Source organism: Hesperophylax consimilis, chromosome 12, assembly GCF_061612785.1.
Source record: "Hesperophylax consimilis isolate HC1 chromosome 12, BYU_Hcon_1.0, whole genome shotgun sequence".
Taxonomy (NCBI): Eukaryota; Metazoa; Arthropoda; class Insecta; order Trichoptera; family Limnephilidae; genus Hesperophylax; species Hesperophylax consimilis.
Genome location: NC_142847.1, coordinates 12,463,479 through 12,477,145, shown reverse-complemented (window position 1 = coordinate 12,477,145; position 13,667 = coordinate 12,463,479). Strand labels below are relative to the sequence as shown.

Below are 13,667 nucleotides of genomic sequence, written 5' to 3'. Positions count from 1 at the left end.
AGTGACCAGATCACATGAGTTAAAAAAATATATGAGTATCATCAAAAAAAATTAAGGAAATATGTTTTACTCAAAACAAGTTCAGGAACCGCTAGTTAAATAATAATAATAAATTCTGTGTTCCCGGATGTGGGGAGGTTAGTGCAATCCCACAAATCCCATAGAGGGTATAAGTACAGATAATATTTACATCATAGGATTATATATAAAATAAATTAAAAATTAAAATTAAAATTAAAAAAATAAATTAAAGCAGAGAAGCACGGGAATCCATCGGATCTAAAATTGCGGGAGCAAGTATCTTGTAAAAATATATGGTATCTTGTATCCTAAAGTAGTCGGATTATCCTGATATGGTTTTAATACACAATTGGCAATGCTTTCGTTTAAATAGTCGATGTGTTCAACTCTACGGATTACAACTCTAAATAAAGTTACAAGAAGGCTATAATAAAATACCTCAAAAATAAGAAAAATTAATGTTAACATAATTATTACTAATTCATGGGTTCTATTTAATTTAAATAGCAAATTATATTTCATGAATACTGTTCCACTAAATTGTTATGTGCAACACATGTTTGTTAAAGCCCGTATGGGCGCATAATACATACATTTGATCGATGAATAATAACATGGTACAAAGAAAGCAGTCAAAAATATATTTATTACTTAATGTTAATGATGGTAATTCCAAGATTGAGATATTAAATCAACATAAATGATGTAAAATAATCAGGTCTCAATGGCCGAGTGGTAAAAGACGTTGTCCCGGTAAGAAAGAGATTCTGGGTTCGATTCCCAGTTACGACCGTTATTTGTTTTATTTTTTCTTTGTCTCATGTTCCGTTTAGATTTATTAAATATCTTCTTCTTCAATAAAATGGTCCTTGAAGGAAAGAAATGACAGCTCATATAATATATTCTATGAAATTGGTTTTAATAAGGTTTTATAAATTTGTGTTTTAATTCATTCCTGAAATTTCTGAGCAAGGCCTTTTATAATAATTCCGAGATAATTGTTGAATAACAAACTTTTGACGATTTCCTTGATTGAGAGGCTCGGGACCAGAGGAGCTTTTAAGTACCGATGGAGTAGTTCACAGCAAAATTGCTTCAGTTTTTGTTTTAGTTTTTTTGCAAATCGCCCGTGAAATAGCAATATACTGTATCTACAAGAAGCTTGTTTTGGGATAAATGACTTCAAACTTTTTTGGACATTTTGTTACTTTCCTCGCAAACTAATAGTAATAACAATTTAGAATTTAGATTTAGCTTCTCCAAAGATGAGACAGTCCCTGAGAAAAATTATTTTCCTTATGGTCCTATGTAGAGTTAATGTAAAAAAAAAGATCCTGTGCTGAGGCGAACTAGGTTTCGGATAGAGGCTTTTCAGTGACTTCTATTAGGGTATTTTCAGTATTTTTTTAAATACTAGTCAGTTATTTGATATTTCCTAGCCAATTTTTTCTGAACTCTAATTATAAATTGTGTCAGTTAATTTCTTGAAACCGGGAAAGTTTGTTGTATTTCTTGATACCGAGAGAGTTTGTTGTATTTCTTCATACCAGGAGAGTTTGTTGTATTTCTTGATACCAAGAGAGTTTGTTGTATTTCTTCATACCAGGAGAGTTTGTTGGATTACTTTAATGTTCAAAATTAAAAACTGTTTTTTCTAATGGTATTATTTCCCTTAGGTACATTTAGCTTGTCTTTTTGCCTTTCTCTAGATTTAAGATCATGCTAGGTGTTTCGATTTCTTTGGATACTTGTAACGTTGAACAGTTTAGAGATGTCTGTTGTTGACATTTTTTACCTGTAAAATTATCAACAAAATGCATTTTATTAATTACATTTTGTCGTTTTATGTGACTTGATGCTACTGAACTCCATCCTAATATTCCATTTCCAAATGAGAGTGGCATTGAACGTAATATAATCGAATAATATAAGGAGTGTACCTACAAACCTCGTTTAAAATATGTGTCATATATTTGGCACATGTTTTTCTCTAATCTTGAGTATTTTAATTTTGTAATAGACATTCGCTAGGCAACATTTCAAATCATCTTAGCAAAATGATACATATTAATTGGTAGAACCTTCACTTATCATTTACTTGCAAAACTAATCCCTAGATTGATGATCTACTTCAGAATATTTACTTAATCTTCTAATTACAATAAATAACTGTAGAATTATTATTCTCCAACATTTCATAGGACGAAAAAGAACATAGGTTAGGTACCTACCCACTACGAATTTACGGAATCTACAATCCCTATCTGGCCGCTACCTAATAAACTATACAAAAAGAACATAGGTTAGGTACCTACTCACTACGAACTTACGGAATCTACAATCCCTATCTGGCCGCTACCTAATAAACTATAAAAAAGAACATAGGTTAGGTACCTAGTCACTACGAATTTACGGAATCTACAATCCCTATCTGGCCGCTACCTAATAAACTATACAAAAAGAACATAGGTTAGGTATCTACTCACTACGAACTTACGGAATCTACAATCCCTATCTGGCCGCTACCTAATAAACTATACAAAAAACATAGGTTAGGTACCTACTCACTACGAACTTACGGAATCTACAATCCCTATCTGGCCGCTATCTAATAAACTATACAAAAAAGTTAACTATAATCGTCCTACCGTGATTAATGTTATTTGATCTCGATGCAAACATTTATATGGTGAAGATAAATAAGTAAAATGTGTTGGAAAATAGAAAGGTACGAGTGTCTTTCTGCATATAAAATTACACAATTTCCTACTTATTAAAATTGGCCTGGCAAGAAAAAGAATTAATTTCTATTTCATCAAAATTATCATGATAACAACAATTTATTTAGAAGATGCTGTGTCTATAAATTTATTATGATATTATTATAAATCTTGCAAATCAAATTATCTTCATATGATTATCTTCTTGCGATCGTAAACTATGCCTTTGATTTTGAACGGAGGTTGCAACAGAGATAATAATTATATCTGGGTGAGGAGAGGTTCATTCTGAAGTAAGAAATTTAAAAATAACGAAGATGGCTTTACGATTTCAAAGAATATTAACTATTTAAAATAAACAGCCGTTAATAATAGTAAGAAATTAAAATAGAAAAAAATCATTTTGGTGTTTGATTTTAGGATTTCGGAGGCGGATCGGACCGCGGCCACGGACACCATTTATTGGTTAATATAAACACCCCTGCCGTGGGTCACTTAACGTGGTTCGATGCGTTTGATGACTTAGCAGTGGTGCTCATGTTCATAGGGTGATATTTGTCTGGGTCTTGGCGCCGGATGCGTTTGCCCACCAACTGGGTGGCGAGTCGGGTGGGGAGAGACTGGTGGAGGGAGGCCCTTCGACTCCTTCAGCCGGAACCTCTCGAATCACCTCCTTGCACCGCAATGGGAGGGATGGATTCATATATCCGTCACTCTTGGACACATTGACCCCAGACTCCTACCCACCCCTCATACATTTTTCCTTCCCAGAACTTTATCTCCTTCCATTCCCTAAAAAGACCCTCCACACAGTATTCTCAAAGATGACACAGTACCTGAGGGATGTTTTCCTCCTTGATATGGTGTGTGCATTTTCCTGGGTGTGGAGCTAATATAAACAAAAATTAAATGGGAGAATGAAATCGTAAAATCTAAATTTTTAAAATGCCATTTGTTTCTTGCTTGTGGACCAATTGTGAAAAAGTTTGTTTGCATTGTGATGGCCAGAAATAATTTTAAGGGTTTTGAGATATTTTAAGCAGCGTTAACCTAGTGAGTTTGCTTCGAAATTTTTTTAGCAAATAAAAAGTGTAATCTTAGTATGATCAAAATCACGTACTGCCACAACGAAACAGTTGATTCGTAAATGGCAAGATATAATATATTTGTGCAAATGTACATCTTATTTTTCTCAGATTTTTAAAAATTGTTATTGAATATGGTTCCAAAAATAAATTAAACATATAAATATTAATTTTAGTTATTTTTGGATCCAAATATTGTTGTTGTATTTTTTTTATTTAATTAATACTTTTGAAAAAGCACTTCTTATTTTTGTATGAAAAAATAGCTTTAAAAGATATATATATAATTTGATCAAATATTCCACTTATTTTATAAAGCTTTTTGCGATTGGACACAGTGGCTACCCGCACAACTTTTCTATTAAAAAAAATAATATCGGCCCATCCAAAATTTACAAATTTTATAAGTGTCTATCTTAGAGCTGGGGTTTCCTGTGATGCCTCTGCCGGGCGAGCAGAAGACAGAAGAGCTGGTTGGACGCAGTGAAAGTGCCTTAGGCCGGTACCCCATGGTCAAGATTGCCAAATATTGACCCGAGCGCTTATATAAAGCTCCCCGGCCGACTTGTGTTATAGCATACCTGACTGTCCTACCGAGTGTGTGATCTACCATTTTAATCATGTTGTGCAAAGTCGGGGTGAGTTCATTCAATCAGTCCTTTTACGCTTTGATTTTTTTAGATTTTTCTGTTTTTTGTTAAAAAAAATTATGTTCTCTAAATTCTACATAGACCTGTGTGATATTCAAAATCTCTTCGCATAAAAATATCTAAGCTTGTATTAAAAACGATTTAATATATCATCATGAATTTTTTTGAGATCGATTCATTAATTTTATATCGTTTTTGAATTGTTTTAATGTTTAGTATTCAATCAACTTACTACCACCTTTTTGATATATTTAATATTATTTTTTATTTTATTGTTTTCAACCAACGGTGTATTGTGTGTTCTTTTACAAATGCATTGCAAAAAATTGTATTTTTTCAATGGTTTAGTTTATATAACAAAACAATTCTATCTGGTAATAAAAAAACATATTTTTAATCGCATAAAAAGAAAAAATTTGTAAAATAGATTTGTGATATTTTTCCATTCCGTCTACTGTGAGAGATTATCGTTTATGTGTATATATTTTGAATGGAAACGTTTCTTTCTTCTTTTGTATTGTAATTTTCCAATTCACCGCTTTGATATATATTGACCTACTTATAATCTATTCTAATATATCTAATACACCTAATACGTCTTGGTCTTTGAAAAATTGTGAGTCCAAAAAAAAATAAAGCGTCTTGCCTATGCAAACTTTTTTAAACTTCAAAAACTCCTACTTACGAACCCCCTTCGGTTGTGGTTTTATTGAGAAATATGGAAAATTAAGTTTAGAAAACGATCGTAAAATCTTTAAATGTTTGTGCCAAAACTTAAACATGAATTTTTTTTTTTTTCTCGCATAAATCCAAAGAGGCGGCTTGTTTTAAGCGCGAATTTCAAGCTTATCGCCATCTTCATAAGGAGCAATTTTGCTAGCGGCCTGATTCCGAATGTTACTCAACGCGGTCCTTAGCCAACCATTGATTTGTTCTTCTCACCTTTTTGTGGATTTTAATAAACATCCTAAATGGAAAATATTAATTTGATGTTTGTGTTTATCAAATTTTAGTCATTTCTTCGAAACGATCAAAGTGTTATGTTAAATATTTTATAAGTTTTTTTTCCGTAATAAATTAAATATTAATGGATGCGTCAGGTTTTTTAAGTACAAATATGTTTTTTTTTAAATCCTCAGGGTTAACTTCAACTGCGTCTTATTTTCCAAATAAAATTAATTCTTATACAAAAAAGTGTAGATACCTAACAGACGATATGTTTAATTTTAAATAAGTTTTTTCCTGGTTAACAAGAAATCATTTAGAGATCTCACACATTTCCCTTGTTGAAGGAATCGAATCTTTAAGGACCAAACTCTACAACAAAAGCAATAAACTTATATTTTTCTTTGAAAATATTGGTCAAATTTCTTTTAAATGCACGTTCAAATCAATGGCGTCACTAAATAACCGTTCGTTTTTCAATCGTTTATTTATGTACAGTAAAAAATGGTGTATTAAATAAAATGATCAGAATTCGTCACCATTATCAAACATCGCACATCAATTTGTCAATATATGTGAATTATGACTTGTTTTCAACATAACTTTTAGATGCCTATTTGCATCTCAGAATGACGAGATTTCAATGAGTTATCAAAGCTGTAATTTGTTATATTTTAATAGCGATGACTTTATGATAATAATGGCCTTTAAAATGTTGACAGCAATAAAAAAAGCTGCCTAATATCTCACGTTTTTTATCCTGACATTTATTTTTTGTGATAATTTTTTGTGCAAAATAACTAACGTCTATAGTCCCAATAATAGAAATGATGATCTGAGTTCTTTAATATTTATTTCTAGTACAATTTTACAATTCTATTCAGGTAACACTTTGCGGTTGTTTATTATTAAAATAATAATATTTCATTTAGTAAAACACCACTCAAGGTATGAATTCCCCAACGCCCTTGACTCTTCTTCGAAACGCCTTATAAAGATATGACATGATCAAGAGCGAGGTATAACATTTGAATTCATTTCATGATAAAGTCACACGAACTAAAACTATCTTTCGCTGCAACAATAATGTCAATACGAATTCGTGGTGACCGGATAAATCATCATAATGTTATATAAATAATCTTTAAAATGTTATATAAACACATGAAAAGTGATGAAACAAAAACTTTATTAACTAGGTTAAGCAGGTTAGGTTAAAAAAAAATTTCATCGTTTCTAATGACTTTATATCATTTTTTAAAAATGTGTTGAATTGTCACTGTGTTGAGTTATCATGGAGCCGAATTCGTTTATAAACTCCTATATGGTACGAATACACAGCTTAGCTAACCAATACATTCACATATTTTTTGAAAATAGTTTTATATTTGTTTCCTATAGCCTGATTGTAAATATTAGTTGTATAACTTAGCTATCACAACAGTATTTTTAACACTGTATTATTGCTTGTAATCCTTAATTTTGTTAGGAAGTGGCATTCTTTCCTATCTACTTACCCCACTGCTTATAGTTTGTAAGATAATTTTAACGGAGAAACAATTAACTCATTCATATAAAATTCACTTGCTTTTTTGTATTTTGTATGCAGAACAAATTACGTTTATTTGTATATCTAATTTATTCAATCTTGTAAATGCAGTATTTACTTCTTCAAATAAGTTTTAGCGTATATTTATCACGATCACATCATATTTACCGACTCTTCTATAATATGCTGACAACCTCAGCGATCTTTTGAAATTGTCATATGATTCATTTTCTAGAAAAAATGCACGCAATATTATATTAATAAATGTAATATTCAAAATCTGACTTTTTCATTCAAAGCATAAGATGTTCCTAGGAACATGTCATTATGCGTCATGGAAATATATATTTTTTAACAACAAATTATATTTTTACTACTTCTGGTTATCACCAAAAATGACAGAAGGTTTTGTTAGAAAATAACTAATTATGTAAATTTTAATACGATGTTTATTATTGCAATGATTATTAAGAATTAAATTAGCAATAATGTTAGTACTTTTACAGATATTATGCAATTGTAGTAGAAGGAACATAGTAATTTATTAGTTCCAGCGAGATATCGTACGTGACATCATCGTGCTAGTATCTTATATCTTTTTCGTTTTCAAACTAGACGCGTGAGAAAGAAGAGCACGAATTTATATGACGTCCGTACGAGCTTTTGCTGGGACTAGATTATGTAGATTTTCAATAAGATCATTAAAAATCTATATGCAAGTTGTTCCTTTTTTTAACCAAAATTTTAATTTTGTGTTAGATATAATAAAGAATTTGATATGGTAAAATTTAAAAAAAAATAGACTAATTATTCAAGTAAATTCCTCTTGTAACATACCCAAATAATCATCGAAATAATCAAAACGATGTTTTAATCTACATGTAAAACTGTTATCGCGTAGGTATTTATACCCATGATTCAATGTGTTTACAAATTTAAAAAAATGATTAAGATACTGAAAATATCATAGTTCATTATTAATTTTAAAGCTGTTGTCAACACGAAAAATAATTCCTAGCTAGTTAATTAATTAAATTTGTTTAATCAAACGCCTTTCAGTAAATACTTTCCGGTACTCTTTCAAAGATTTAACGAACATCGCTGTTTGTCTTCAAATGATAATCACTTAGTTTATTTGCCAGCGAAGCCTTTAAACTGACTCGTTTTTCCTGATTTTCTACTTTTGCATAACATATTCAAACAGTGACTCCATTGTATATTTATATTAACTTACAAATCCGGTTTAGCCTTCATCGTCTAAAAAAATAATGTATAATACCTGGCGATGTAATTTCTTACGTTATTTAACATCTTTAGTTCATTTCAAAACAATGCATGTCTTTGAGGAGGTAGATTTGCTATTGGAAGTAAAAAAACAACAAATACCACATTTCACCGCAGTTGTTAAGCAATCTATTACAGTAATTAGTACCATTGATATGTAAATAAATTGTCAAACTTAGTTATTTCTTCCTAATATCAATATGAGCACAACAAAATCAGAAAATCAAATAAAAAGCTGGATACGAATCATGGGGAAATCAGAAATAACAAAAACACACTGACGTAGAATACAGACTGAAAAAGAAACGTACTGAAAAAAGACTACTAAATACATTTATAATTCTTTCTGTTACTTCATATCATTTAATTTTTATTAAAACTTAAAATTAAAAAAATTAAAATGTCAGCTCGGAAGAACCCATTGGGGATATACTTATCATCAACTTTTAACAAAAAAGGAAGATAATAAACCTTTTTTTATATTATTTAAATAATATGAAACCTCCCTTAAAATTTAAACTTAAGGCGATTACATACGTAGTAATGCAAAATCGTGTGTTTTTTGTTTGAATATTTGGTCGTCTAGAAATGTTTCAGATGCTTTAATTAAATACTGCGAGTAGAATACATCTTAACCTTTGAAAAAAATAATGTATAGGCCTATGAAAAATGCTTGAAAGTTCAAAATCTCCTACTTACGAACCCATTTTAGGTTATGATTTTATTGTATAATGTGGCAAATTAAGTTATTTATAAAATGATCGGCAAAAAAACTAAATATTTATGCCTGAACATCCACAAAATAAAATAAAAGGCACTTTTTGGCCATGTTTTTTTCTGGCATAAATCAAAACAGGCGGATGGTGTTAAGCGGGAATTTAAACCTTATCGCCATCTACGTAAGGGTTGTTATTGATAGCGGTTCAATTTAAAATATTACATGACGTAGTGCATCGCCTTAACAATACGTATTGACGTGATTGTTTTTTTTTAAATGTAAATTATAATAGCACTATGAAATCTCAGGTCTAAGTCATATCTCAATAATAAGTACTTAAAATAGTGTTTTTGGATATTTTTAAAATGTAGCAAATATCATGTTTCATTTGCATTACCAAAACAGACGTAAAAGATATCGCGTCTGAGTCTCAAATTTCATTTCAACCTTGGATTCTTTCCACTCCCATTTACCTTTCTAAGATGAATCTGACAAGACTCTCGGTTTACTTTCGAACGATCCTGCAGAATAAAAAATAGTAATTTATAAAGAAAGGCATTGAGGAAGGTCTAGATAACAGATATTTAAAAAAATGTGTACAAGCACTTTAATGCCCTTGTTTGCAGCATCTAAAACATGAGGAGATTTAAATCATAGATGAATCACAGGATATAGACCTACTTTCGACATGCATGTTTTGACATGCTGCTTTTGCATACATTACGCAAGAATATTATAAATCTTATGTTGAAAAGAAGGTTACCGAAAATGGTACCGGTTCAGTGGGCTCATTTGATAGGTGTATGAATTCAAAACGTTGCTCTTTATCGTAACAGTTAAGTCACTATCAATACAAAACTAGTTTTTGGTTTGTATTCAATTGTGAATAATTCGTTAAAAACGTAAAATAGGATCCAGTTTCATTGATTAATAGTATTGAGATCATCAGGAAATCATTAAAATCATTAGTATTTTTTTTTTCGAGTAATTAATGAATGATTATTAATGTATGACATTTTATCTTTGCAGTTCCTTGTGCTTGCTCTCAGTGCGTTCGTTGCTGCTGAACCCAAACCTAAACCGAGTGGGTGAGTAAAATTAACAAAATAATTATTTTTATTTATTTTTGGAATAACTTAATGAATAAATCCTCGAATTGTAATATTTGATTATTGAAGACAATTTAAGCCATTCTTAAACGAAAATTTGAAATAGATAATCAGAAAAAAATACGGTAATATCTAGGACAGCACCCTCGTCTTTCCTGGACGCCGCTCTACCAACTGAGCTAATGGGACCCTATCTCCTTTGGTCATATATTTTAATTCGAGTTGAATATTGCGATCAACCATAAAGATAGCCAAAAAAATGTGCAGTTAGAAAATGAAGATAAAGTTGGTACTTCTTATTCGAAGTATGATACAGTTAAATATGACCGAAGGCGATACGGTGCCGTTAGCTCAGTTTGTAGAGCGGCGCCCCGGCAATGCGAGGGTCCTGGGTTCAAGTCCTTAATACGACACTAATATCACCATACTACTTATATCAGAAATGTTTTATCGAAATATCGAAGCTCAAATATTATTTACCTTACTGGATTGAAGAAAAAAATTCGCGTTTTAAATTTCCATTTAAGACATTAAAACTAATGAAATAAAGATTTGCTAAACGCCACACTATTTTTATCTTTAAGAAATGGTAATCAAATGCCTTTTAGTGAATGCTAACCTTGCTATATAAAACAACCTTGGTTGATGACAACTCTCGAGTTATCATCAACCATTATCACATTATGTAAATTCCAATAAAAATGGAAATTCCATCAGTTTTGGTCAACGATTGGAAACCACGTGGTTTATCTAATCATGGCTATTCTAAAAATAACAGGTCCCATCAAAAATATTAATTTATTATAATTGACTGAAATTATTCAAAAACAACAAGATGATCACAGCATTGAAATTTTAAGAGCAATAATATATTTTTATATTTTAACTTTTAATTAACCGTTTTGGAAGACTTGGGAAATTTGCAAAATTTTCATTTTGTTTTAGAAGAGTGTTAATTTTGTAAAATATGATCACATACATTTATTATTTGTGTTACTTACTCTATATTTCTAAACCAGTGCCGAATCTAAAAGTCATCAAATACCTAAAAACTTACTCACGACTTGTGTTGAGTGATCTTCTCATTACTTAGCAATGATACATATATCTTAAAAATATAGTGGTCGCTATTCCATGACCATCCTGTCATCTTTTAATCATCCCAAACGTGCAGTTCTCTCCTAATCGCTTACCTATTATTTATCTCTATTACTTATTAACTATGCATTTGCCTCTCTTATCTAAAGACTTACAAAGTGTGAAAGTTAGTTTCATGTTGATGTTTTGTTTGTAGATGGGGAGGATTTGGCGGACACGGCGGTGGATACGGCGGTGGATATAGCGGTGGATACGGTGGTGGATATGGCGGTGGATACGGTGGTGGATATGGCGGTGGATACGGTGGACATTCTCATGTGCACACGTACTCCCAGCCCATCGTACACACCGTCCATAAGTACAATCAAGTGAACGTCCCAATCTACAGGAATTACGAGGTCCCAGTTGTGAAGCATGTTCCAGTTTACAAGGAAGTACATGTAAGTTAAACTGTCATCGAAGATGCTCCCAAATGCACCTATTTTTTAAATCATATGTGTATATTTTGCAATCTTTAACATCTCTCTAACTTGTTTACAAAAATGCATAATTTTGTATTAATTTCACAGGTACCCGTTGTAAAGCATGTTCCAGTGTACAAAGAGGTGCAGGTTCCAGTCTACAAGAACGTACAGATTCCCGTTTACAACAAGGTTCAAGTTAATGTGCCATACAAAGTCCCCGTTGAAGTCAAGGTTCCAGTCTACAAACAAGTCCCAGTATACAATGAAGTCCATGTCCCTGTCTACAAGAACGTCGAAGTCCCCGTCTACAACAAGGTTCCAGTCGATGTGAAAGTTCCAGTTTACAGAAATGTGGACGTTCCCGTCTACAACAAGGTACCCGTTGAAGTGAAGGTACCAGTTTACAAAAATGTCGAAGTTCCCGTTTACAACAAGGTCCCAGTTGAAGTGAAAGTCCCAGTTTACAACCATGTCCAGGTTCCAGTCTATAAGAACATCGATGTTCCCGTTTACAACAAGGTTCCAGTTGACGTTAAAGTTCCAGTTTACAGGAAAGTCAACATTGATGTTCCACATGTCACACACACCTACAAAAATATCGAACACACTTACGATCAACACGTTACCACTGGAAAGCAATACACAGTAGTTGGAAACCCAATCTATAGTTCCGGTACTGGAATCCAGTCTGGAAGCGTCAATTATGCTACTGGCGGTGATTACTCAAGCGGAGGATATGCATCTGGAAACCAAGGATACGCAACTGGAAACCAAGGATATGTAACTGGAAACCAAGGATACGCAACTGGAAACCAAGGATATGTAACTGGAAACCAAGGATACGCAACTGGAAACCAAGGATATGTAACTGGAAACCAAGGATACGCAACTGGAAACCAAGGATATGTAAGTGGAAACCAAGGATACGCCACTGGAAACCAAGGATACGCAAGCGGATACCAACAATCGTACACCACCGGAGATTCCAACGGATGGTCAAAAAAGAACTGGTAATTTATAATTCGTAGTTAAAAATTCGCAAAACATCTTAGAAATAATAATTTTCATAATATTCTGAGAATATCATGAAAGTCGTTTGATTATCTTCTTAATATTCCAAGAATACTTTGAAAGCTAATCAATAAAACGCAGGAGTAGATCTGACACAGTCATGGAATTAGGTAATAATCATCTAAGTCTTATATAAAATAGTATGAAGAATTTATTATAATATTCATATTAGTGTGATAATCACTGCCAGTTGGGTGTACACCTATAGTCAAGGGTTCAATCTCCGATTCGACCGACCATATACATGATATGTTTGTATAATAGTTTTAACGATTGGTACTGTGTAAATAATTGTACTTGTGACATCAATCGAAAAATAAAAATGTTTAACAAATAAATAAAAAATAAATGAAAATAATTATCTTTGTTTAAACGTTATTTAACCCTTGAGACGTTGTTGATTTGCACGGATCGAACCTTCTACAAGCTTCCATTTTTTCAAAGACAATAACAAGCACTATTTCATTCTCTTTCTAACATAAAAGTAAATAATTAATTTTTAGATGAGAGGAAGAGAGATAGATGCATTTTAATAATGTGCGGTCGTTCTGGGACAAATATGGTCTTAGGAGAGTATAATGCGCGCACGGCATTTGGGACTGTTTGGGTCTTAGAAGGTCCCAAGGGTTAAATGATTCCAAGTGATTTAACCATTATTGAAGAAAAATAAAAGATAAAAAACCTTCTAACTAACTTATCATGATATACTTTTATGTATGAGGAATTAAAAAAAAAGCAGTTAAATTAAATATTGGTAAGCGGACAGGATGGAAAAAAAAACATATACCTACGCTAATTTCTAAAATGGATGTTTGTTATTTTATGCTATTCCAACTATTGAAATGACTGATTCAATGGTATATTGTTAGCCATCTTTAATTTTAATATGCTTAGATTTCCTACGCTATAGATAGGTAAAATACCTTTAAAGAGATTATTATACCTTTTACCAA

At 31.8% G+C, this 13,667-nt stretch overlaps 1 protein-coding gene across 1 annotated transcript; it reads left to right on the top strand.

Moving 5' to 3' along the window:
• Positions 1 to 4,388: 4,388 nt before the first annotated feature.
• On the top strand, positions 4,389 to 13,087 carry LOC149419163 (uncharacterized). Its single transcript, XM_089637715.1, has 4 exons — positions 4,389 to 4,464; positions 10,002 to 10,060; positions 11,376 to 11,619; positions 11,749 to 13,087. The coding sequence occupies exons 1-4, from the start codon at positions 4,447 to 4,449 to the stop codon at positions 12,655 to 12,657; spliced, it is 1,230 nt and encodes a 409-aa protein (XP_089493841.1). The 5' UTR covers positions 4,389 to 4,446; the 3' UTR covers positions 12,658 to 13,087.
• Positions 13,088 to 13,667: the final 580 nt, after the last annotated feature.

What these genes read in the sequence shown, in the direction of transcription:
- LOC149419163 (XM_089637715.1), top strand. An exon ending in CCCAAACCTAAACCGAGTGG is followed by an intron (nt 10,061 to 11,375) that starts GTGAGTAAAATT and finishes TTTTGTTTGTAG; the next exon opens with ATGGGGAGGATTTGGCGGAC. An exon ending in CAGTTTACAAGGAAGTACAT is followed by an intron (nt 11,620 to 11,748) that starts GTAAGTTAAACT and finishes TTAATTTCACAG; the next exon opens with GTACCCGTTGTAAAGCATGT.